The sequence below is a fragment of the Rissa tridactyla genome, chromosome Z (genome assembly GCF_028500815.1).
Source record: "Rissa tridactyla isolate bRisTri1 chromosome Z, bRisTri1.patW.cur.20221130, whole genome shotgun sequence".
Taxonomy (NCBI): domain Eukaryota; kingdom Metazoa; phylum Chordata; class Aves; order Charadriiformes; family Laridae; genus Rissa; species Rissa tridactyla.
In genome coordinates this window covers 76,747,560-76,773,881 of record NC_071497.1, presented here as the reverse complement: position 1 = coordinate 76,773,881, position 26,322 = coordinate 76,747,560, and the positions used below count along the sequence as shown (strand labels likewise).

Genomic DNA, 26,322 nt, shown 5'->3' with positions numbered 1-26,322 from the left:
CTGTGCAGCACCACCACTTCCAGCTGCCCATGGGGTGGGCACTGTGTGGTGGGAGACTGGAGCCATCACTCAGGGGGATGCTCGAAGGGTGTCACTAATGTGCTGGCTCGGGCAGGGGTTTTTGAGTGTCCTGCTGCAAGTAATGGGGCAGAGGGGCAGCGAAAGAGGGTGCTAGCAAGACCTTCTCCCACAGCATGGTCCCTTGTGTCACCCCGACTGGCGGGCATGAGGATGGGGCAGACTGCCTGTCTGTGGGTGGGGGATGCAGCTCCCCAGGAGAAACATCCCTGGTTGTGTCTTCACCCCCAGAATAACTCAAGCCATTGAACGGGCATTGCTCCCAGCCCACCTCCACCGTGAGGTCTTTGTCTCGTGTGTTGATGTTATTTTGGGGCAGCCGGCTTGGACTGTGGGTGCTGCTGGAGCGGCCGGTGCTGCCAGGAGTCACAGGGTGCGCTCACAGCTAATCCTATTTCTGCTAAACCGATCACCCCACGCCGCTCAGCCCCTCACGCTGGGTGGCTCTGGCATGCTGTGGCGTGCTCAGCGTGCGTGGGATGGCTGCCGCATGCTGCCGCTGCATCAAACAAACAACCTTCCCCATCCCGGACAGGGCAGCCAGTGCAGGGTCACTTTGAACAGCCACCTCCCTGGCTCTTGAATTTAGCAAAGCAAAAGGCGGTGCGCTGGGTAAAGTTGGAAGCAGGGGAAAAACAGAGGTGAGGCTTGCAGGGATGAGCTGACAGAACAGGTTGGTGTAGGGTGGTGCCTGGGACTCCTGACGGACTCGCTGAGCAAGTGGTCCAGGGATAGGGATACCCTTCCCATGCCTGGGTAAGCACAAAAGTAAGCCAGCTTCAGACAGGGCTGCAGGGTGAGGGGCAGCCTGCCTACAGAGGCAGGCAGTGCCCTGGGTAGCCATGGGGCTGTCCCCATCCACACAGCTCCTGGCCAGCACAGGGGGAGCTGCAAGAAGAAACGTGAGGGGACAGAGGAGGCAGAACTGGCCGAAGAACACGCAGTAGAGCCTGGTGCCCTCCCCGTTATCGTGGGCAGCTTAAGTTTTCCTTCTGGTGTTTCCTCCTCCAGGCAGTGGTTGCTGCCAGTTTATTTCAGAGCAGAGGAAGGTGACGGGGAAGGCTCGGCAGAGCACAGAAGCAATGCTGCCCGCTGCGACGCTCACACCTTTGGTTGGCTGGGGGCTCTGTCGTGTGAAAGCAGCCCTGGCAGGACTCGGTCGCCTTCAAAGGAAAGGGAGAGGCCACAGCACGAGCCCTGGGCTTTGCCAAAGCTCCTCATGTGGGAAGTGTGTGCACGGTGGAGACGCATAACCGCGTGTCAGGCCATAAAGCGTATGTGCGCGGGTGATTTCAGTTCTTCCTATTCATTGCCCTGACTGCCTGTGGATGGACTTAGCTGTTTCCAGTAGACCCGAGGGCTACAGCAGTCCCGGGAAGAGCAAGCTCTGCTTCCCCCAGCTCCTGCCACGACCTAAGGCTCTTCCCCATCTGTCAGTGCTGTCAGAGTTATGTCCACATGTGTCCCACGTTGAGATTTCTCAGCTTTTAAAAGAGGAGTAATTCTGCTTTATTGATCCTCACCTTGCTGAATTAACTCATGTTTAAACAATAATTATGTTTTCACCCAGGAGAGGAGACAAAGAGATAAACGTCTCTGAAAATGAATGCGTTTCAGATGCCACATGCCGGCGTTAATTTATTGATGGGCGCAGAAGCTGCTATCTCCTCTCTTTCTCACCAGCAACAAGCAATTAGCCCCCATCATTCCTCAACCGAGGAGAGGAAAGAGGGATTTTGTTTCATTACTTTCCCTTCTCTCTTGCTCTCTTAAGCCCTGGCGCTAATCTTTTGCAATCGGTTCTGCTGCAAAGCCTCCCGGGAGCTCCAGTTTGCGTGTGCCTCGTTAGAAATGCTGCCCACATTTCAGCTAAGACAAAGCCTGGGCTGGTAAACAGCCTTCAAAATGCAGAGCAAAGCCATGCAAATTGGCTTTTCGAAGAGAAACCAACTATAGATATGTCCCTCTCTCCCCTCTCCGCATTGTCCAACCTTCTCTGCGTGGCATTTGTTGGCTGACGGGGATGTGACCAGCTCTTTCTGGACTCTGCTTCCCCCCACGTCCCCGTCGGCCCGTAAAATTCCTGGAACGGTTAAACTAGTTGCTTTGCTTTTGGGGGTGTTCTCTGGGTTTTCCGTGTAGGAGGTGGTTTGTAGGTTCACGCAGGAGCGTGTGGATTGTTTGTAGACATCTGAGTAGATTTTTGATTGTTGTGCAAATGCTCTTCAGTGAAGGTGCCTACATTGAAGTGGTGTGATGGGCTACCTGGGTCTCGAGGCTTGGTCTCATGCCTGTGGGTGCACAGGGGAGATGGGCATTCAAGTTAAGACAGCACTGCAAGGAGTAGTCTCACCGAATATGCCTACAGAAGGTCTCCTCTCCCTCTCCCTCTGCCTCTCCTCCTTCTCCCTCTCCCTTTCCCTGCCCATTGGAGTGCTTTTCAGTCATGCATTAAGCGACACGACTAACATCTGTCGTGTGTTGTTTGTTTTTCCACCCACTCCCCAGGGCGAGACGCGAGTGCAACAGTTTTGGAATTTTTGTAATTGGCACTCACTGTTTACACTGGGGAAGGCAAGGTCAAAGGGACCGTGTGTGTGTGTGTGTATGCGTGTGTGCGCGTGTGTGAGAATCGGCCGGTTGAGAGGCTGGAGATGGTGTGTGCTTCCCACAGAGGCTCGCTCCCTGCTCAGGCTGCGGCCAGCCCAGGAAAAAGCTCTGTCTCCTCATGACATAGCACCTTCCCACCTCCCCTGACACCTCCTTGCGTCTTGGGCCAAGTTTTGCTCTCATCACACACACTGGCACTTCATCTCCGGGTGGCTCCTGCCAAGGCGTTATCGGCGTTGTCCTCAAGATGTAGCCCTGCTTTCTCAGAGTCTGACCTACATTCCTTCACTGGAGATGAATGGACTTGTGTTTGGCTGCATAAAACACATGTTCTTGCTGAGGGAAGGCTACTATATTAACTGCTCCGGAGCTCTGCGTGCGATGGACTCGTCCTTTCCGTTATAAACATCAGCCTTTGTGTCACTGGCAAACTTTGCCAGCAACAGTTTTATGTTGCCTTCAAGATAATTGATACGATGAGTGATTAGCAATGGGCCAAGAACAGATCCCTGTGGGGCCACACTGGGAACACCCTCCTGCAATGATGATTCCCCATTAACAATTATTTCCCCATTAGCAATTACATTTTTTAATCCTTCCTGTTACAACTCTGGATGCTCTCATTATCCAGCTGGCTGAAATACCAGCCTTGCTCCAAACTGCAGCCCCGTTCAGTGTGTGAGCTGGTTTCAGAACATTTCCAGGACCCCTCTTGGGTTAGGAAGCAAGGTTTGGCACAACCTCTACCTGCCCCTGCATCCCACGCTCTTTTCAAGCCATCTTGAAGCCAAAACACTCTTCAAATTTGCTTCATGGACAGCCTGGAGAGCCAGAACCGAGGTACAGTGCTGGATCAATAAAAGGACATGTCTTTGGCATTGAAAAGATGTTTTCAGGGTTTGCTCAGCACAGTCAAAGTTGGGGGGCTTAGCCCAGCTCACAGTGGTGTTCACGTAATCTGCTGGTGGAGCCAGTTGTATCTGGAAGACCTTGGCTCCAGGGCAAGTCATGAGTAGAGACGTGCTTCTGCCTTGGAGCAGCAAGAGGGGAAAGGCACAAGCGCTGGGGCAATGGGGGAAGGTATTGCCGGAGGTGTGGACACCCCTGGACAGCAGCATCCCTGGACAGCAACACTGCCTGCACCTCTGGGCTCCCTGGCAGTCACTTCACTTCTGCTGGCAGCTCGTGTACCCAGCGGGTGAGTCAGCCTGACTCACCCAGGACACGTTACCCCTCACATGAAGGCTCCAGCGCTGGTGGCTTATGTGCAGCGATTAGGATTCGAGCTTCTCTGCGATACAGGGCCTGTTTAAATCGTTCTGAAGGCTGCCATTCGAGGGCAGGCATCCACTCTTTGCCTCCTTTGCCTTGCTAATTGCTTCCCTGGGCTAAGCCAGCCCAAGCTCATGGCTTTCTGCTGGCAACCAGCATCATTCCAGTGGGATTGCTGCATCTGCTGGGGGCCAATCTGCTAGCCCACCCCATGCCAGCCAGAGATACAACCTGGCTGGAATCCAAGTAGCGTGAAACTCGTGTCCGTCCTGATGCCTTTGGAAGGAAGGTCTGTTACCTTCACCTCTGGGTGTTCATTACTGCGGTGTTTTCCCCATTGCCTCCCCATCTTCCCTGCCAGCCCACAGCTGCAGGGAAGCAGCAGAGACAGCAACTCGCCCAACTTGCAATGGCACCCCAGCTGCAATCCATTGAACTTTGCTGCATGCTGTTAGGGCATTTAAGAGCCCATCAAGGTCCAGTGCTCTCTTGCTGCTCTGGTCTTTCCCTGCTGCTTCCTTGCCCAGCATGGTGAAAGTGAGTCTGAGAAGAAGAACCCCAGACCCAAACAGGCACAAACTTCTGCACCCCACTTTTTTATTCTTACCCCTATGTCTGTCCTGGAGCACCTGGTCCTTTTTAAATTTTTTTTCTTCCCGCCACAAGATGCATCTCCCAAAAGGTTCCCTGTCTGCAAAGTAAAAGAAAACATCAGAAATAGCCCTGGGTCCTGGAACATCTTTTTCTATTACTGGACATCCCTCTGAGCTCAAGTAGATTTCCTGCCCAGACACAGAGTGAATTATGGCCAAGCTCTCAGAGGCTGACCTTGTGGTCAGCTGGAGCACAGGCTTACTAATAAATGTGGTCAGCCCCTACCGCAGACAGCCTATTTTTAGTGCCTGTGTTTCCTTGCCCGCTCCCTCATCACCCTGCAGGTCCCAGAGTTGAGCATCCTCCGGGGATCTGGATGGCGGTGCAGGATAGCCCCATGGGGAGCGTGTCCTGGGCTCACTCCTCCCACCTGGGCACTGGGAAACTGAGGGCATTGATTTCCACCCAGCTTCTGTTAATTTTGCACCCGCAGAAAGTGTTGGGTGCGTGGGGCAGGGTGGCCGGTCTCGCTGGGGTGCACTGCAAGGAACACAGCTCAGGTCGTGCCCGTCAGACAGGGAGCTGAGAGCTTGTGGCACGCACCTAGGGTCTGTGCTTTTGGAAAAGCGCCACAAGTCAGCGCGAGATTGATGTCCCGTCGTGCAAAGTGCTGTCGGACGCATGAGGAGAGATGTTCTTAAAGTGCGGGTTGGGGAGGGAGGAGAAGGACAGGAAGGAAAATAGAGGGACTGGCACTTAGGTGAGAGGAAGCAAAGCTTTGAAGACTCGCTCTTTGCAAGTTACTGAAGTTTGGAGACAGGCAAAGGACAGTGCAAATAAACTGCCTGCATTTGCTATAGAAGTCTGTCTGGAGGCGCTTGCACTTAATTTACCCCTTTCTGGGAAGGGAAGAAGTTGTTTGAAATGGAGCCAACAGAGATGAGGTTCTGAATCAAAGCTGGGATCTGTCCCCAGGTCCACATGAGCCATCTGAGATCTTGGAAGGAAATCTGGTGTGAAATATCTGGGATGCTAACAAAAATATGAACCCTTCCATCAGTCTGGTGTATTGAAGCAGATCACGAAGCTGTAAAAGATTAAAAAAAAAGAAAAAAGAAAAGGTAAGTAAAGGTAAAAGTAAAAGATCTGACAGGTTTTGTACAAACCTGTAATCCCACAGAACTGGAGAAAATAGTTCACATCTGTGGTGAGAAGAAGAAACTGCTGGGAGCCTCACAGTCTGCCAGGATTCATTAGTTCTGCCAGTGGCAAGGAAAACCATGTCTCAGTAGTCTCTTAGACTTCATTAAACATATCGACAAGCAATGAAGGAGGAGGAATGGAGTTTGTAGTCCACCTGGACACACAGAGGAGCTTTGGATGGAGAGCATTCAGCTCAGGATGAAGCCCTGGGAGTTACTGCTGGCAGGGGCAAAGCTGCCATTACCCAACGGGAGGAGGCAGGACCTGCTGGTGCAGATGTGCAGAGGGAACAGTGTAAGACAGGGAGCAGCATTTGGCTCTTGCAGCATCTGTGTAAGCCAGCTGGGTCCTTGCTCACAAATCCCTGCTGAAGCCCACTGCTGGACAAGCCCAGATCATGGGAGAAGCTGGGAGGAAGGGTTTGGACAAAGGTCATGTTCTCAGGGTGGCATCGTCCCGTTGTGTGAAGCAGGAGCATCGCTTCCTCTGCCGACACCGGGTTGTAAATCAAGGCATTGCCATAGCAGCTGCGAGCCCCCAAATGCTGGTGGAGCCAAAATCTCATTTGCAGAGATTTTCAGACGCAGGGAGCTGAGGCATAGCCCAGCACACAGGGAATAGCCATGGGCTTTGCTCTTTACTTGAGCTCTGGCTGATGAAGAAGGGCTGTGTCCTGTCCTAGCACTGAGCTCCTTTTGGCGAGGGAGGAAGCAATCCCTGTCCGTGGATTGAGCCTGTTGTTTTTTATGCCTGTTGTTACATTCTCAAAGCCTTCCAGAAATGGAAGATCTCATAAAACAGTGACAGTTGGAGTGGAAACCTTTAGTGCTTCGGGGGTTTGGCTTCAATTAGCCTCCAAAAGCTCGGAAAGGTCTCACCTTGTAAGTCACAGACGGCCACCTTAGGGAGCCAGCCATCTCACATTTCCAAAGCAGCCTGGTCCCCACCAGCCTGTTCAGCGACTCGTGTCCAGCTGAACTTGGACTGAAGGTGCCACTCATTATTTATCCCCTTTGAAGTGTTTCCAGTGACTGAAGTCCTGGGTTGTAGGCTGCTCGGGGACTGCAAAGCCAATCTCCGGTCAGGCTGAAAGAGCGAAGTGCTGCAGCTCTGGGGGCAGCTCCGGGCGCCGCTTGCAGGAGCCCACGACCTTAGCAGAGGGTGCTACAAATCATTCCCAGAGCGTGTCAGCAGGGCTGTGCGTGACAGACCCCAGGACCAAAAGGGCAGCCAGGGCTGGGGCTGAGATGTTCAGGTCCTGCACATCCATCAGTAGTGTTGGACACAGAGTGAGTCACTAGATGCTGTCTTCAGGCCACCCGTGACACACCTGTGACCAAGCAAAGCCCTGGGTAATGGGAGCACAGCCACAGTGAGACACTGAGACCAAACACTATCATCTCTACTTTCCAGGGAGAGGATTTTGTTAGGGAGGAAGAGAGCAAAGGAACCATGAAGCATGCTCGGGAGCGCAGATGCTGGGACGCAACACGCACAAACCTTAATAATCAGAGTCTTTTGGGGGGGGTTAATTTCTCTGGGCAGACACTGTGCTTCTGTGCAAAGGGAAATACCTGATACCCAGATTCCTAATCCGGGTGGGAGATGCTGGAGTGTAAAAAATAAACAGGAGAACAGCTTGCAAGATGTGTAGTCTGTCCTGCAAATGAAAAGAGCATCTTTCAGGATAAGCAGTCTTGGGCAGCACTAAATGGAGCGGATCCATGCAGAGAACCCAATATAATTGCGGTATATTTAAAAGGAAAAGGAGAAGAAGAAGAAGGATTGAGCACGGGCTGTGGCAGGCTCATTACAGAGGGGAAAAGTGGTGCGTGTCACCTTGTAATGAGTGCTCCAGGAAGGCCAATCAGGTGGAGAAGTCAAGTGAAACGGCATAGCAATCGGCGGTGATGGAGGCAGGAGGGGTTACAGCAGTATTAGTCCAGTGTATGGACCATTAATCTCTTGGAGTAGGATTTGCTGGGAAAGATTGTTATTTAGGCTTAGCTGCCACCAGGCGCTAATTGAAGCTGAGGACTCTGGAGCCTCATTGTACAGCCTTCCTTTGCTTTAGACCCATACTGGAGAGGCTGGTGTTGGGGAAGCAGCTTTGTGTTATGTGACTCAACATGGGAAAGAAACAGCTTTTGTCTCCACTCAGGAGACAAGGGGAAGGGGCTAAAAACTTTTCCTTGCACAGTTGTGTATATCTGTGTGCAGGGTGAGTCCCTGTCCCACAGCCCTGGGAAAGACACATCCACCTCCTAGTGCAGAATCCCTCTGGATGGGGCAGAGCCTTGCCGCGGGGTGCACACAGCTGGCAGAGCCATGCACTGCCCTTCCTCCCACTTGACCTTCTGAGCTTTTTTGGCTTGCAAAGCCTCAAGCGTTTCCCCCCAGTGCTGATCCCTGCTAGTAGATTTAAGCCATCCAGTGGCAGCCGGATTCTTCTTAGTTATCTATTCTGGAGTATTGCAAAGCAGCCAGAGGTCTGCAGAGTCGATGCTGCGAAACATTGACCTGCAAGGCTGGAAGCCTGAAGAACTTCTGCCAGCCAAGAGCCGTGTGCTTTGTAGGCAGAAGAAAGCTGGCACCATCACACCAAGGAGCTGACTGGGATGCAGAAGCTAAAGCAGAGCTGCAGCGTGTGGTGTGCCTTGCTTGATTCCTTCCGAATTTGCTAAGGTGTAATGAGGTGTGCATGTATGTGCGTGTATTTCTGATATCCAGGCGTTGGGCACGCTGCTGGGTAACAGCTCTGCTGGCAGAGGACAGGTGGGGAAAGGAGGTTTTGCTGTGCCAAAGCATGCTTCTGCTCTCTGGAGAGAGGTCCCCTCTGTCCTCTGCTGGTCTGTGCTGCTTGCAGGGAACCACACCTGCTGCCTCCAGGATCCAAACTGAAATAAAGCCGTGGACATTGCTGAGGATCCCTCACAGAGGTAACAGAGCGGTGGAGGGGGGTCAGGGTCCTGTCCTGTTGTGAGCAGCAGGACGTCAGACTCACGACAGCAGTGGCTGGTGCAACCCCCCATCAGGCAGAGCATCTCCACAGGGGTCCGCTGCTGGGTACCATATCCATGCATCCGTCCAAGCACAGATCTCCGTCAGGCAGGAGAGCTCTGCTCACCATTCGTATTGTTTACGCGCAAACCCTCTCTGGGGGAAATGGAAAGCCAAGCCTGGAGCGCTCGCTCCCGAGGGGAGTCTCCAGCTGTAGCTGTGAACTTGAGAATATGTGGGATGAGTCACAGGGAGCCCCTGACTCCAGCCAAGCCGCAAGCCCTGGCAGGTCGGACTCTGCTGCCTCTGCAGATTGCCTGCCCCGTGGTGTGGTTGCTCCAGCTGAGAGCATTTCTCATTTGCATACTGTGCAAGTGAGAAACTGAGGCACGCGTGAGTGAGAGTGTATTAAATCCAGAAGCTGATGTCTGTCTGTCTGCTCCTCTCACTGCGATTTCCCATGGGAAGCCTCTGTGTCTGGCCATAACTGAGAGCTTGGAAATCTGCCACAACCTGTGCCAGCTGCTGAGACAACTGGAGAGGTTTGGGGCAAAGCACGAGAATCCAGCGATGTTTCTGAGGAGTGAGAGGGGGCAGCTGAGCCCTGCAGGACTCCTGCTGTTGGGAGGGGATGCAGCATTACCTGGGATGCAGTGAGGCACCTGGCTGGTGATCACATCCAAGTTCCTGTGTGCAGCAGACTCAAAAATTACTTTTACCTTTGTGGTGGGAAGCACGGGGTAATTGGCCTGTGTGTTTGTCTCTTTTTGCCTTCGGGTGAGGATCCCAGCTCTGTAGCATCAGGGAAGGGCAGCTCTGGATCTTGGGTCCCTGTTGATTCCTCCCAGCTCTTAAGAGCATCATGCGAGCCCCCTTGCACAGGCAGGAACCGTGGCCAATGCCAATGGCCACAGGCTCACTTGCCAGTGAGCTGTAGCAGCATTCCCAGTGGCGCTCCTGCTGGAATTCCGTTCGCTTTACTGGGACTCTTCTCTGCCTCAGATATCTCCAAGGCCTTGCCTTTGAGGAGTGTCCTCCAGCTTTGCCCAGTAACACCCATTCCTTGCCTTGCCTTCTCCCAGCACCACTGGGCGCAGCCCTTTGGGTGCTAAGAGAAAGGGTATTTCTCCTCCTTGCTCTTGGAGGATGCTTGTGCTCTCTTTCTGGACACATCGCAAGCATCCTCCTCTTGGCCTTGAACGGTGTAATATCTCTGCCAGTTCCATGGTTCCTGTTGGCAGAAAGCCTTTAGGGATGCCTTCAAGCTGCATTACTGCCCTTCCCGTTGTGTCAATGATGCTTTCTTGATTTACAGCCTTGTCACACGGGTCTGCCCCTGCGCAGGCAACTCCTCCAGCTCCCAGCCCTGAGACGGACAAGTCTATCCATCCCTCCTAGCTTGCAAAGAGAGTTTCTGTTGTTTTCAGCCCAAGTTGCTGGAGACTGTTCCTTGCTTTTATGGAGAGTGAGCCCTGAATATTCAAGAAACAGCGCTTGAACTCAGTGTGACCATGATTGGTAGGTTCTGGCCCTTAATTAATTAGCATTGATCGTACTTCACTTCCAACAGTGAAGGAGGGAGCTGCAGCTCAGGGAAGCAGTGAAGTGTTGCAATATAATCACTGCGGCCATTTTTATGCTGCCGATCTGTGCTCTTCAAAAGTTACATAGCTGCTGCGATGGCAGCATGGGAGATAGAAAGGAAAATCCTGGGGGAATAGTAATGACATGGGACTTCGGGAGCTGTTATTTTAAAAGAGATATTAATTTATACATTTTTGCAGGGTTGTGAGTTTTTTCTTATTTTTGTCTGGTACTTGGCATTGGCTTAGCTTGACTTAGCCTTAGCGCAGTTGCTGGTCTCTTCTGCATGGCAGCAGGGTCAGTGCAGGGTCCATAAACCCACCAGGAGATTCAGCTGTTGAAACGTGGGTCCTCCATGCACTCTTTTTTCCTTCCAGCTTCCCCATAATAATGCAGCTGCAACCTCACAGCCCCTGGGCAACCAAGAATTGCTCTTTAGGAGGTGAGATGTGCCATGTCCCCCAAGAAATTTGGAGGGGGTTGGATCAGTCATGGGACAATGGGGGTGTCAAGCCTATCTGAGCAAGACACCCAGTGGTCAGCCTTTCTCTGTGTTGGTGAAACATCCCTCCACGTGAAGTTGTCCACCTTGTTGCAGTCTGAGCACGTCTTTTCTACTGAGTTATGTTGGGTCCATGGGATTTTTTATCCCTGACGCATTTATTTCTCCATATTTCTGCAATTTTGCTTCTGGCAGCTGCAGAGAGATGGCCATGGGCATCTTTCTGTTGATCCATGAGTAGGACTTTACAATATAGACCCAGAAGGAAAACTTCAGGATTTAGGTAGGCAGACTTAATCCTGTTACACTCTTCATCTTGCCCTAAATCACAGCTCCAAAGTGAAGACTGCAGAGTGAGAACTATCGCCAATGAAGGCCAGCCCAGAGCATGTCACAGATTTTTAAAGTGTTGCATGATACTGCAAACATGTCTCCCAGCCTGGTGAATATTGAACCCTCCTGCAAACTCTGTGTGTCTTTAATCAATGCTATGAACCCAGCAGCTCCCAAGCTTTTCCTTGCACAACTTTGCACAACCCATTGCCAGGGGATCCTCGTTGGGCTGTGACGGCATGCTGGGAGCCCTGGGCTCTGGTGGGCTTTCTCTCCCGCACAGCACATGTGCACGGCTGCCTTGCCAGGGTGCTGGGAAAAGCAGTGCCAGGGCTGAAAAAGGTATGGGAGGTGTGTGTCAGCAGGCAGAGACATTGGAGTCAAGCCTGGTAGCCCGAGGGATTAGCGGATATGGGCTGTTAGGTGATTTAATTGTGTTTTCCTTCCTCCACTGAGTTTGGGCCATTTTTCTTAACTTGCTTAGCCCTTAGGAGTTTTTTAGTGTAACCGCTATTTATGGAAGGCTTTTTACTTTGCTGCTTCTTGGGGAGTCACCGGTGCACACCGCAGCAGCTGTCTCATAGTCCCACAAGCCGTCACTGCAGGGTCCAAGTGCTGGCATCCCGAGGGGCATACAGGGGTTCAAGATGGATAAAAAGACACCAGCTCAAATGAATCCTGTGCTTTGGGTGTTTGTCTTTCAGTGGGGTCAGGAGAGCCCAACCAAACCCTGGAGCTGATATACTAGGTGCCATAGGATCACAGGGGAGGAGGAGTATCAGAGCCCAGCTCTGATGCTGACAACTTGCACACCCTTGGGCCAGTCATTTAATCTGCTTTGGGAACTTCAGCTCTGTCAGTAAGACAAGAAGACTGATGCTGTCCTCATTTGTCTCATCTGTTTGAGTTGTCAGCTTGTTAAGGCGAGAGCTGCATCTTGCTGGGTGCCAGCACAGAGCTGAGGGTGACAGGGTGGCCGTCCCCAGGGGGCTGCAGGCATTTGCAGCAGTGTGAGTGCTGGGGAAGAGCCACCTCTGTCCCCTGCGCTGGGACCCCGCTCTTCCCCGTGGAGAGACATCTCTGTTGGGAAGCGAAGCGTGCACCACCAATCTGTCCTGAGCAGAGCTGATGGAGAAAAAAAAATCCTCAGGGGACCCATTTTCCGTTGGAAAATGAAGTCACGTCAACATCTGAATGTTTTACAAAATCGTATTTCTTGGTCAAGGGGGGAAAAAAAAAGTTGCAGGACGAGGAGAAAGGCTGCAGTATGTCTTTTTGGTATTTTTCAAAAATGGTTAGGCTCTTCACTTTAAATTGATACCCCTCTCCCCCTCCTCCTTCCCCCCAAAAAAGGGTTGCAAAGCCTTTTGTACAACGCAGTGGGGTGGTTTTGGAAAAAACCTAAAAGACATGAAAACCCCTTGGTTTCCTTCTGAATGAAAGAACTTTCCTCTTTTCTTTTTTTCTTCTTTCTTTTTTTTCTTCTTCTTTCTTTTTTCTTCTTTCTTTTTTTCTTCTTTCTTTTTTTCTTCTTTCTTGTTTTTCTTCTTTCTTCTTTCTTTTTTTCTTCTTTCTTTTCTTTCTCTTTAAAGGAGAATTTTCGGAAGTTTGAGCTTTTGCCTTGATGAGGCCAGAGCAGCATGTCCAACTTTGCGGCATCCTGAGCTTGCCCTGGCCATGCCAGGGTGGCCAGGGTCTGCGAGCATGGGAGCCTGGAGGAGATGGAGCATCTCCTCCCACCCGTCTCCACGCAGGCGACCGCTCTCCCCTTTGCCATCTCCTGCAGGCCGGCAGCCGCTCTCCCTGGGTGGGCTGCAAGAGCATCCTCTTTTTGCTCTGCTTCAGTTTGTTTTCTATTCGTGGCCTCAGGCCGGAGGTAGGGGGAGAGCTGCTTGCTGCCTGTAGCTGCTTACCCTGCGTGCGTGCATAGATTTGCACTGATTTTCTCTCCTTAAGGACTTTCTCGTATTCCCCCTCCCACAGGCAGTGTGTGCGGTTGTTTGCTGGCTCCTGTCTGTGGGCAATTTCCTCCTCCTCCTTACTACCATTCACTCCCTCATCCCTTCTCCTCTTCCTCCCTCCTGATGGAGACAGCCTCTCACAGCCGACTCATTTCAGAGATGTTTTTTCACTGCCGAAGCCAAGATTTTTCTCTCTCTCATCATGCTTAGTCTGGAAGTGGGAAGGGGGTTGGTTTGGGGTGATTTTTTCAGCAATAAATATTTTCAGCGTACTGAAGAGGCAGGAGAGCGAAGCCGGCGCTAGGCTACATTGAAATACTCCATTTGTTCTGGGAGTCTTTCTCCCCGCTTCAGAAAGCTTCCCCTAGTGTTTAGTTTTAAAGCAAGTCACTATTATTTTTTGTTTTCTTACTTTCCAGAAGAGATTCCCGTATTATTTTGGCTTGCCTGGAGATTTCCACGCACACCAGAACTTCTTCCTTTGGCTTTTCTTTCCTCTGGCTTTCTTTTTTGCTAGGGTTAAAAGCCCCAAGCCAGCAAGGTACTTAAACACATGCTGAAAGTTAAGGGCTTGCCTAAGTGCTTTGCTGACTTGGAGCCAAAGATATTTTCTCAAGTCCTTTAAATGCTTCAGAATCTGAATTCAAAACATTTTACAGAAATTCCAGAATTCAAGTATCTCTTGTGCTAATAATAGTTATAATTCAGTAGTCCCTTCAGATAACTGGAGCTCTAGACATGGTGAGCTTCTGTGTAATCTTACTTTTGGAAAATATGCTTCTGTAAAATCTTCTTCTGCTTCAAACCCAAGAGCCCTCCAGAGAGCTGGGGACATTTATTTGTATTTCAGTCAATGAACATAACTGGCCTTTTAGCTGTTGTTTTGCAATAACACACTCGAATCTTTTAAGTGTTGAAATTTAGGAAATAATGGGCAATTAGTTCAAATCATACTGAATGAATGTCTGCTCCTGAACTAACATTTGCTCATCATCCTCAACATGGGAAAGAAAGAAAGAAAAAGAAAAAAAAAAACAAACAAACCAACAACTTGAGGGCTCTCTGAAACAGCAGCATCAGTAATTGGAGGTTAGGAGATGCTCTCAAAGGCAGGCTGAGCTCCCGTTTCACAGAGCCTGAAAGCAGCGCTGCTCTCTGCTTTTGAGAGATTACTCAGAGGGATGGCAATAAAAGCGGTACAGAGAGGGAATAGCGGTGGGTAGATGAGCAGGAATGGCTCTGCGGAGGAGGAGGTGTTTCCAGAAGCAGAAAGGCAGCCAGCATTGAATAGAAATTACAGCTCCGGCTGTTTTGGGCTCTGCATGGTGAACCCAGGGTCCTCTGCCACCAGCCAGCCAGTGGGGGCTGCTTGGAAATGCTCATCTGCTTAATGAAGAACATTTGCTTCAGAGGTTTTGGAAAGGGTGCTGGACACTGGTGCTCAGGGCACCAACAAGGGCGCAGGACCAGACAGGAGCTAGCTCCAAGGAGTTGTGTGGACCCTCCTCTGAAAGCACTCAGTGCTGCTGCTGGCAACGGGAAACCCATTTACCATCCAGCTTACCATCCTCATCTTAAGGCTTTCTTTTCAGAGGTAGTATGAGCTTCTGCATTGTGCTTTGCAGGAATGTGTGTGCACACCTGCAAGAGAGGGCACCCAAAGCATCTGTCCGTATGCCCCAAAGCATCATGTGCTTGCAGGCTCCTGCTGTCTCATAGGTGTGTTCTGTGAGCTGCTCAGAAACCATATGGGGACTATGATCCTGCAGTTGTGTCATGCATGGCCCAGATATACACCTTCCAGCCCACAACTAGAGACCCAGACTCGTTCAGCCTCCAGCTGGAGCCTCCTTCCGTGTTCTGCCTGAAATCCAGGAGCTCTATCCTGGGGTCCTCCCCTGGTCTGCAATGCTCCTTTAATGATGCTCAGGGGTTTATCTTGATGTTTCTGGTGGAAGTAACGCTCTTTCCAATGTGCCACGGGTCTGATAGGTTGCCGTCTTTCACCCCAGAGGTGCTTGCAGCCAGCGGACGCTCTGGGTGACTGTTGGGCTGCAGCTCCACAGCTGTGCCGTGGCTCAGCACACGGCGGTGGTCGTTTCCAGGCTTGGCTTCGCTTGAGGATCCTTTGGAATGAAAGGCATGAAATGCAAATGTAATATCTCGTTATTACCGAGGCAAATCCCGAGGCCTTGGCTTAATTCTTAATACAGCCCCTGATGGGCAAAGTAGATGGTTGCCTTATTATTAATATTGCTTTGAAACCATCAGCAGGCTCCAGAATCGCAAGTGTTAGTTGGAGGAGTGATGGTGACTGAGTAAAAAAAAAAAATTAAATTACTCGGGGAAAATGCTTCCCATTTTACCAGCATCTATTCTTCCCACCCTATTGGCTGGGCTGCACTGGCAGCAGCTCAGTTCTTCTGTTGTCTCGTAGCCACGTGCAGAAAGAAAAGTTTTGGTGTTGGTTCAGGGGGGAAGAAACCCCTCTCTTGGGTAGAAACAAGTCCTGGGATCTAACCTCTGGTGGTTGTAGGGATGGAGGAAAAAGTATGGGTGTTTCTATTGGGAGTTCCTAGGCAGAGGACATTGCTGAGAATACTTGGGTGCTGCAGGTTGCAACCCTGCTTTGATTTCTAAATATAGCCTGGGTGCTGCCTTTGGGTCCTGGCCCCACGTGCAGTGTTCCCTGTGCCTCCTGCTTGCTGGGACTGGGTCGTAAGGAAGAGGATGGACCTCCTGTACCTGTGGTTAAGAAAGCGGAGGAGTTTTTTCCATCCTCGGGCTGCAGAAGTTCATGTGTTTAGTTGCAGCGGTCTCAGCTTCAAGCCCAGCTGCTGCCGATCCGCCCAGGGGTGTGAGCGTTACATCAGTAAGCGACAAGCCACTGGCCTACAGCAGACAAAACCCAGGCCAACAGACAGACAGAAAGAGCCTGAGGGGCTGAATTTTAGAGCTATTAAATGATTAAATGCAAGGGAAAAAAAAAGTTAATTTAACATCGCGGTTGTGATTTTACACACCCAAGAGCCTGGAAATTGAGAGCTCTGCTTCTCACACAGGGATCGTAACTTGGCACTGCACAGATTGTACAGTATGTAAAATTAGACCGGAGAAATAGTAAATATGCTGCAGGGACCAATACTGTCTTGGCAGAAGGAGGATGGACTGAGTGGGACCCAACAGGTCTTTTACGCCTCTGACTTCCATAATTCTGTGCTAATAAAAAACCAAACTCCTGCACAATGCCTGATGCTAATCCACAGCCTTGAGTGGGGTGAAGTGGGAGCCGGGTTGTTATGTGAACAAACAGCGGTCACCCCCGGTGTATTGGCGTGGAGGAAGGCTGTTATTTGAGAGCAGGTGTGTGGGCATTGGCAAACAGAGATGGGGAAGTGTACGCTGTGCACCAGGCTTAAAAGGCAGGTTGTGGTCAGCGGGGTGCGAGGTGCCCCGACATCTCTATCCAGCACTGCTCCCCCATCGCCAAATCTCAGTAAATACAGGCATCTTTGCACTGTTGCTGGACCACAATGAGCTTTTCTTGTGTTTACGGCTGTAATTTGGGCACCTAATTCTGAATCGTATTGATTTCCCTTTAAACGTTGTTGAAAAGCCTGATCTAAGCACTCTTTTGTGGCCTTGAGTTATTTATCCTGTCTGCATGAAAAAGCAAGACCAGAAAACAAGCCTTTAATTCATCCACGGTGCTAACAACAGTCACCTGGCAGCAAAGGGCGAAGGCTCAAGTGATCCCAGCTTGGAGGATATTGGTGGGACTTTTGTGCTGTGTTCTGTTGGTGCCATTCACCTCCCTCTTGTCCTCCAACAGCTTTCCCTCCATATCATACCACCCCACATGCCAGGGCAGCTGTGGTGTAGGTGCAGGGGGGTTGGAGGAGTTGCTGCTTCACGGGGCAACTGCTCTTCTTCAGGACAAGCCATCTCAAGTTGACTTTGCAAGGAAGAGGAGTGGGCAAAATCCCACCCAGGCTTCCCTTTGCCTTAGGATGAAAATGGTGTCATAGCTCAGCCTCTCCCAGCAAGGAAAGTACTTGGAGTTTCAGGACACAGACATTTTTGGACCAGAAGAACTAGGACACCCAAGTGTAGGTCGTACCAAGACCTCCTGCTGGAAACCAGATCAACACGTGAGCTCAGGTCCCCTCCTGGGAGGCAAGAGTAAAGTCTTCTGGAGAAAAAAAACAAACAAACAAAAGCCAAGATCACCAGTCCAACAGGATCCAGCCCCCTCTGCTGCAAGCAGCTGAGACAGAAAAGCAGAAGTATCAGCAGAGGTGCATCTTCTCTTTTTCCTGCCTATGGCAACGCAAGATGATTGGTGCTAGGGGTATGCAGCCATTGCAGATGGATATACAGCAGCATTAGTACCCTCTGGCAGAGCTCAGCCCTATCCTAAAGCCATGGGAAAGGGCAGCCTCTTTGGGTTCTCCTACCCGTGCATGACTGGAGAGACTCTGTTATTGAGGCATGATGGACTTGGTTGCTGTTCCCAGGTTTGCTTGTCCCCTCCAGCCAGGGGGAAGTTGATGTTGGGGCAACACACTGCTGTACAGCCCCTGCTACTCCCAACAAGAACGGAGTGTGGTGGCATGTGAAGAAACAAGGCTGCCTCTGATGTGGAGCCCTTCTGGCTTGCAGTGAGGAGCACTGCCAGCATGATGCTCTGCGCTGGTGTAGTTTGGCAGGTCTGAAGAGCTGTGAGAGAGGCTCCGTCCCAACATGGGGCTGCCGAAAACACACCAAGACCAGTAAGAGATGTGGACATAGCCATGCTGTTCTGGCACAGGGAGGGCATGCCCTTCCCTGGTGAGATCCCACTCAGACGGGGCCAAAGCCGTCAGTTCAGCCAGTCTGATGATGTGCTACATGCAGAAAAATGACACTGAAGTTATTTGTCTGCTACAGCAGCTTCCCTCATCCTGCTACCTTGTCTCTCAGCCAGAGCTCAGCATGGGACCACAGCCCACAAGGCACAGGGAGCTGCCGCATCCCTTGGGGCTGAGCCAGTGCTGCAGCTAGGACTTGGCCCTCGCTTCTGCTACAAGCTTGTGTTGCTTCTGCTTCCAGCGGTGGGTCTCTGTTCTGCGGTTTCCCACTGGGTTTAGCACTGTCTTTTCTCCCCAGGAGGGTGCTTATGCCCTGCCACTGCATAGCCTTGTTGGCTCCCATGCACAAGCCATGCAAGTGCCACCATCCTGACCATGTCACCTGGAGCTCGGTCCTGGGGACAGCATGCCAAGCCAGTAGCGGAGCAGGCATTATACCTCCTCACTGCTGGACCATCAGGTCCAGGAAGGAGCCTGTGACATGGACTACCATTTGTGACAATGACATATTTGATTGCACAAGTTTCCCTTCATCCCCAGAAAGTCCCAGCGGATATTGCATTAAGTTTCATGGAAGAAGCCTCAGCGTCTCCCAGCTGGGTTTGGTGTGTAGCTGCAGAGGGAGGTAAGCTCAGCTGCAGAGCAGTGGTGGGAGGTAACGCTGCTGTGAAGCTGGAGGAGACCTTCTTCAGGGGCAGCAAGGGTTTGTGACCCTCACGGGAGGATGTTTTGTGGTCACATCCAGGCTGCAAGAAGAGGTTCTCCTGCCCTGGAGCTTGCCTTGAGCTGTGCATGTCAGAAGGGAAAGTGTCTCCTTTACAATACCCCTGAAGTAAACTGAGGTCTGCTCCCAGGCTATCATAGAGTGATTGAGTACAAGTCCTTTAGCACCCATCTGTTATCTCTTAATTAAAGTTTCTTGCTAATTATTTTTCTTGTCAAGAGAGCAAAGCTGCTGACTCCAGGGATTTACCAAAGCAGAGCAAACAAACGTGGGCTCTGCTTGCTGCAATTCTTCATTAATGGACAAAATTAACTTGGAACGGTCCATATCTTTGGCTACATCAATGACACTTAATTATGCCTGTTTCCTTACAAAGATGTATCTAGTTTTAAATCACTCGTGGAAGAACTGCCTCCTTAAGCATGAAATTCCTTCTCCTTGAAGGGAAGGTTTCTGCTGGCAACAAAAGCCGTAAAAAACAAGTGGCACCAAAGGAAATAGACGTAAGGAGATCAAGGGTGGGATGTGATTCAGGAAGCTGATGTCTGGAAACCCTCTCAAGTGCTAGAGGCTGTTCCATCTCAAGAAGTGCAGACCTCAGGGCTGTGAAACTGCAGATGGGAGCGAAGCCACCAGCATGCTTTGGGCATGGTCAGTGATACTCATGCCAGCCAGCATGGGTGCAGGCACAGGGGAGAAGCCACAAGGTTGTGCCACCGCTCTGTAAGACCCAGACCTAATTGCCAGGAATGTCCTCCTCCATGCAGGAAGGATGACAGGAGATGGCCAAGCCACCTCGTCCCCAGGCACCAGCACATGAGGCATTGCTTCAAGGAGGCAGGGCAGCCTGGAACAGAGCTGAGCAGAGGCACTTGCAGGGATGGCCAGTGAATGTGGGGAACCAGTGCTCTCCTCCTTCCCTCCACCTGCTGGCTGGGCTCCTTCGCCTCCCCCTCCCCACCCTCTGGGGCTCCCTTCTTGTCTCCTGTGGGCTTATTCATCTCATTTACCATAGGAAGTTGCAGGGTGCAAGACCTCGCCGGTTTATCTGCTTGGAAAGCTCTCAGCATAGCCCTGGCACTGCATAAATATTAAATGTATAATTTATGAATACATACACAGAGAGATAATTAGCCGCTGAGATGATTACTCGTGGCTAGTTGCTTGGGGAGGGAGGCGGGAAGGCTAACAGGGGTGATGTGAAGGCCCCTCTGTCTGAAAGCAAATGTGTAATTCTCCATCCTGCTGCAGAAGTGCTCCACGTTCTATCGGGGGAAGTGGGGACCTGTCCTTTCTCCTTGCCTCAGTTTCCCCATCTGCAAAAGAGGGGCGGAGCTAGAGGCTGTGTGTCCTGCAGAGGAGAGGAGTGCTTGTGTCTGTCCCCAAAAATGCTTCGGTGCTTTCCTTTTGCTCTCGCTCTGTTTATGCCAGCCACAGCCCACAGTGCCTTTGGGTAGAAGACTCTGGAGGAAGCAGTTCTTCCCGTCTGTCTGCGAATGGCTGCGAGACCAAGGGCGGTTTTGGCCCCCGTGTGTGCGTGCTGGAGCTTGGCTCGCAACGGGACCTGGCACAAAGAGCCCCATTGAGGGGCTGCGGTGAGCGCCGGCGCCGGGAATGCAAACCATCTTCTCCGCTTCCTCTGCTCACTCTTCAAAAGACCCCTTGGACGCCTGGGCACAAAACCCTGGGGCCGCATCCGTGGCACAGCTCCCTGCGTGTGGCACAGGGCAGTGCCTAGCGGCACGCTTGTCCTGGCAGCTGCCCACATAGGGAGCCTCAGTGGGAACAGAAGGAGAGCATCCGGTGAAGATGGAGAGTCCCAAGAGGAGTTCTGTTTCTTCCCAGCATGACGCGTGCCAGGGCAGCCCTCGAGTTTGCTGCATTTCCCTGTTGTTGTTGCCCTTGCACTCTTGATGCAGGTCAAGATTCATTAAAAGGGAAAATGAGGATGACGTTTCTGTTGAGGAGCTCCAGCTGAGGAGGGTGGTTTTGTGAAGGACCAAACACGTTCCTGTGGGCCCTGCTGCCTTGTCTTATCTTCCCTCCATGTCTCTCTGATAGACCGCTGTCCCATTAGTTCCCGTTGCATTGTGGTTGCACAGATCATGCCGTCAAATTGTCACTCACCATCGCTAGGAGGGCAGCAAAGCAGCCCACAGCTTGTTTCACCGAGCTACCCCAGGTCCACCACTGTGAGCTCTGTGTGTCTGTCCCATGGGCAGCTCCCGCCTTCCCTCCACTGCAGCTTGGCAGGGCTGTGGGTGAAGCTGTAATTTCTGCCCTCATTATGCATCACCACAGTTCCTCTCCAGCTCTGGGACTTTATGACATAAGCCCTGCTGTGCCTGTCTGGCATGCTATGCTACAGCAGACGATGTGGCCCTTGGTGGGGTTGGATGCTTAGAGGCATGTTGCTGGTTGGGGTGCAGCATCATAGCCACACATCATGTGCGTTTCACCCTCCTGCTGTCGCCTGACCCAAAAAGCAGCATACTTTGGAGAAGCAGGGTGGTGTAGGGGCAGGGCAGCTTTTCTAAGGATCAATTCTGGCCAATGATGGCAGCCGTGTTGTTGGGAAGGGATCTTTGGAGGTGTCTAGTCCAATGTCCAACTCAGAAGAGGACTATCGCCAACAGTCGGCTGTGGTTTTGATGAAAAGAGCCCTGACAACATCCAAGGGTGGAGATACCCCCTGTCTGTAGGTACCTGTCTCAGGGCTGCACCAACATCCTGGAGAATAAATTCTCTTCCATGACCAGCTTGAACCTCCTGAGCTGCAGCCCCTGGCTGTTGGCCCTTGTTCTGCCTGCGCCACCCTTTGGTGTCCATCCAGGAGGGCTGGCCCTGCAGCATAGGCACCATCTCAGCCTCTGACCCCATGTTTTACCAGTGACGTGATGACCAGGAAAGGGCACAAACCACCCCAGCCCTCCCTGCTTGAGGGGGCTGTGAGGCTCTGGGTGGGCTGGGGGCAGGGGGATCCGGCCCATCCTCAGCCTGTGGGAAGTGGAGGCTCCCAGTAGAAGCTCTGGTCACCCTCACCCATCCCCATCCTAAAGCAGAACTGGTGTTGGCAGCACAAGACGGGGCTGCTCCAGCTTGGGGGCAGGGGGCTGTCCCCATGGTGCCCCTTCGCAAAGGGAGGTGACACCTGCTCACGGGGCTACTGTGCGTTCTCATGGCAGTGTGGTTAGGTGCGACACCTATGGCTGGCATGGGGCAGGAGGGACGTTGGGACCTCTCTCAGCTCCAGTAAGAGCCTCAGCAAACCCGCCGGGGAGAAATGCCTCCTCTGAAGCTGTGCTTTTGGTTTCTTCTTTGTCAGGGGCCTTAAATCATTGCCTTGGAAAGGAGCATTGCTTTCAAAGACCTGTCTTCCAGGAATGGTTCCCTCAGTCCTTCTGGTCGAGTGCCAACATGTTTGCACTGTGTTTAAGGACAAATAGGAAATAATTCAAGGTGCCTTTTCCCCTTCCCAGCTTACTCCTGCTGCCACCAGCTACAGAGAAGCTCTCAGCCACAATCCTTAGTAGCGGAGCTGGGCACCCCAAAGCCTCCGCCACTCTCAAGTCTTCCCTGGGGCCAGGCACTGGACAGGCAGGAGCCAGGCAAGGCAGGCAGTTCTCCGGAACCGTCATTGCAATAAGCCTTTCTCCGTGCAAGGCTAGGGGTGACGCAGCGTCTCTAGTGTCTCTGTCAAGCAGATCCCCAAGCGTAAGGCCAGAAGAGTCAATAGCCTTTTGTGACCCAGCAGGAACGGGGAGGAGAAAATGTCTTTTCCTTATGCTATAGAAAAAATCAGAGGAGAACTTGAGTAAGGTGCTGGGACTCTTACTTAACTCTGCTATCTATAACTATCCCTCCACCCATCTGCCTAGTCATCTGTCCGTCCGTCCGTCCGTCCGTCCGTCCATCCATCCATCCATCCATCCATCCATCCATCCATCTCCACAACCATCCACCCAACCCCACTGCTGTTCACTGGTCCTTCCATCCCTCCTTCCCTCCTCTGGCCCACCCATCTGTCCACCCATCCCTCCATCCACAGACGCTGCCAGCCAGCCAGCTGCTTATATTCTTATCCCTCCATCTCTGCATCCTCATCCATCCATCCATCCATCCATCCGTCCATCCATCCATCCATCCATCCACTTGCATAGTCATCCATCCACTTGCATAGTCATCCATCCTTTCATCTTCATACACTTCCCTCCATCTGTGCCCCTCCAGCCAACTGTCCATCTGTCTGCGATCACACGCATTCATTCTTCCATTCACCCATCCATCTTCTTCCACACTTCTGCCTATCTGCTTGTTTATCTGGGCCCATTCCATCTACCCCTCCTCACACAGATGCCTCATCTTAGAGGTTCTCCCCTCTTTCTGCCTGTCAGTATATGCTCCAAGCTTTTTTAAGACACTTGAATCACACTCTTCTGATCAGCGCAGTTACTCAAAGGTTCCCACCCTTGGCTAGTGTCTGAGATGATTCTGAGGCATCTCACCAGCATCTTACTCACAACAACACAATTTTTCCTCATCTGTTCTTAGTCCCCTCTTTCCCAGCAGGGGTAGCATCCCCAAAGTTGCTGCTTCCCTCTCTGAAGTAGGTGTCCTGACACACCGACTGCAGGAGGACTCAGACCTGCCAGGGTCTCGCCCAGGGCCAGCTTCACGCTTCACCCTGCTGCTCTCTCTTTTGCAGATGGGCTCAGTCTGTGGGCTTTCATACAAGGAATGGCTGGATCATGCCTATGTGGTCCCACCTATCAAGAGGACCCAGAGGCTGATGTCTAGAGAGGGAGGAAAGAGCAAGACGAGCTTGGGGGGTGCTTCTTCTGTCCCTCCCCACTGTCAGCTGCCTGCAGCCTCCCCGGGCTTGCCCGGCAGCTCGGTGTTTTACTGCCCTGGGTGGTGTTTTCTTCTAAGGATTCATTTAATCACTATTTTCCCCAAAATGTTGACATCCACAACATTTGATGAACATGGGTTTCTGTAATTTAATCACACTTTGTGTGAAAAAGCATTTTCTTTTGCTTGTTTTCATTTGCTGCCCCTTAATTATTTTATTAGGAGAAGGAGCAAGCAGTCCTTCTCTATTTGTCCTCTCCATGTCTCTCATCATTGCTTAGGTGTCTGTCACATTTCCACTCGGTTGTCTCCTTTTACAGATGAAGTAAGTTTGTTAAGCCATCCTTAGGCGGGGGCTGTTTCCAGCCTTTGCTTTTCTCTGTTTGCTCCCTTTTCAGCTGAACTGTACTCCTAATGTCACGGGGGTAGATTTGTGCACGGCTTTTAGGGTACAGTGCTTTCCATTTTCTTCTCAGTCCCTTTCTGAATAATTCCTAGCATAGGGTTTCAGTTGCCACCAAGCTGATGCTTTCGGGGAAGTGAGCATGGCAACTCCAAGACATGTTTCCATGGAGGCTGCAGCTCCTTTGGAGCTGTGAGTGGTAGGGGAAGCAAGGCTTGATTTTCCCTCTGTGCATCCCTGGGTGTTTATCGATGCCGTGTTACCACCTGGTGGGTCCGTGCCGTGATGTCCTTCTGCGTTGCTTTTGCACCCAGCTGTCCGCAGCACACTGTCCCCTCTCACCTCCTCGTCTCCCTTTTCCCCGTGAGTTGCGACGGTGTCGGGCAGCTCTGATCCAGCTCTGATCTCTGTCGAACTTCACCGGTGACGTCTTCTACTGCCACGTCTGACTGCTTGTTCTCACCTTTGGTCTCCTGACCCTTAGCTGCTATAAATCCTTGCAAGGACTTTCCTCATGTGTCAGGGCTGCTTGGTTTCCTTGGGAGGCACCTTGTCAAATGTGTTTTTGAAACCCAGGAGTATTTTGAGAACCCAACAGTCCTTGTCTGTGCACGAAGGCTTGATGAAGCCTTAAAGGAACCTCATCCTCTGCTCATCCCCCTGTCCCGCTTCACCCCATGTCACGGCCAGGCACACACCCCCACACATGCAGTTTTATCCTTGCCACACGCAGCTGAGCACAGCCAGTGTAGCAAGACGGGAAAGATTCAGTTGTTAAGGATCATTAATGAATGTCAGCTCGAACTCCTGTCCAGAAACCTGAGAAAATTCAATTAGGCAGCTGGTGCCCAATGAGCTGTATGGCCCCACTCGCAACACGCTAAATCAAACAGCTCAGCAAGGCATCGTGTTATTGCGGGGAGGGGAGAAAAGCCAGGCAGGGAGACAAACGGCATAGCACGCACTGAGCAGCTGCCCCTTTCCAAAGCACGGCACAGTTGGGTTGCAGTCCTACCACCTGATTTCCTAGGCAGGGAATGGCTAGGGCAGCTGCCAGCTTCCCACCTCCACTAGTAAATAACTTGAGTTGGCTGGTGACAAGTCCTGAGGCTCTGTCACCTCTCTGCTGGGAATTTCTGATGTGTGCATTTAGGTTTGGACGAGCCACATAGACATGGGAGTGGCGATGACTTGCTGGTGCGAGCATCCAGCCGTGCTGCGGGGCATTTGGCTGGTGAGCCACAGGTGCATCCCTGACATGTCTTCTCCAAGGTAAAGGTCAGAGGAAGGCATCCTGTGAGACGGAGGTATGGAGGTGGTCCATGAGTCTCAATCCACTGGTCCGTGACAGTTGATCCACTCTGGTCTAAGGTTAAAATAAATCATTATCAGAGCCATGAGGAGAACTTGAGAACAGAGGCAGACTTTCCTGGCCACTACCACAGTGCCAGCCCATGCCCCAGTCCTTCCCTCACTTCCTATACAAGTGATAGTAAGATGCTGTTTCCAAGGCAGCCCTGCCCACAGGGCTCCGAGCTCACCTGGTTTTCTCCTCTTCTTCCCCACAGACAGCCACATCCAGTACGAGCGGGTAGGCGCGGATGTGACCATGAAGTGTGGCTCCATGGACTGGGACGCAGCTGTGACCTGGACGGCCAATGGCACCGACATCGATGAGTCCCACCTGAATGGGTCCTACCTGATCCTGAAGAATGTTGACCTGACGCATAGTGGCCAGTACTCCTGCTACGAGGGCTCCTCCTGGCACCTCAAATACCAGACCTACCTGGGGGTGGGAAGTGAGTACCCTGGCGTGCGACATTGTGGGGGTCACAGCCTTGCTCTCTGCTCCCATATTGACCCCTCACAGCCCCTCCTGCCATGCCAACCCCTGTACTGCCCATACATATGGTTGCCTGCTGCACCACACCATACGAGGTCCCTCCAGCAGCAGGATGCTGGGATCAGCCCCTCCTGCCCCAAACTTTGCATCAAAGCCTGTACATTAAATGATGCCCCAGGAATAATTTGGGAAGGGATGTCGTCTCTCCATCCAGCCCACTGCAACAACCACCATCTCTGCAGGTGTAAAGAGTAGGGGCTGAGCTGTCAGAGGGGCTTGCAGCTGGGAAGGAGAAGTCCTGGCTGGGTTTACAGCAACACGGTTGTTTCAGAGGAGCAGCCAAAAGGTGATGGCAGTTGCTGTGTGTCTGCAGGAGCCCCTGTGTACAGGCTTGTTGTAGGACAGCTGCACGTTCCCCAGGATTTTGCATATCTTAAGCACGAGATGATGCGCTGATTTACAGGTCTCAGTGCGGGAGATAAGAGTTGTGCTATATTTCACACAATGCTGAGAG

The 26,322-nt window shown here is 51.8% G+C and overlaps 1 protein-coding gene across 3 annotated transcripts in view; it reads left to right on the top strand.

Moving 5' to 3' along the window:
- The window catches only part of CNTFR (ciliary neurotrophic factor receptor), a 212,554-nt gene that overhangs the window by 125,067 nt on the left and 61,165 nt on the right, over window positions 1-26,322 (top strand). For all 3 annotated transcript variants that reach the window (XM_054186256.1, XM_054186257.1, XM_054186258.1), the window contains one exon: window positions 25,534-25,764. In XM_054186256.1, the coding sequence (XP_054042231.1) occupies window positions 25,534-25,764 (231 nt within the window). The remainder of the gene's footprint in view (window positions 1-25,533; window positions 25,765-26,322) is intronic.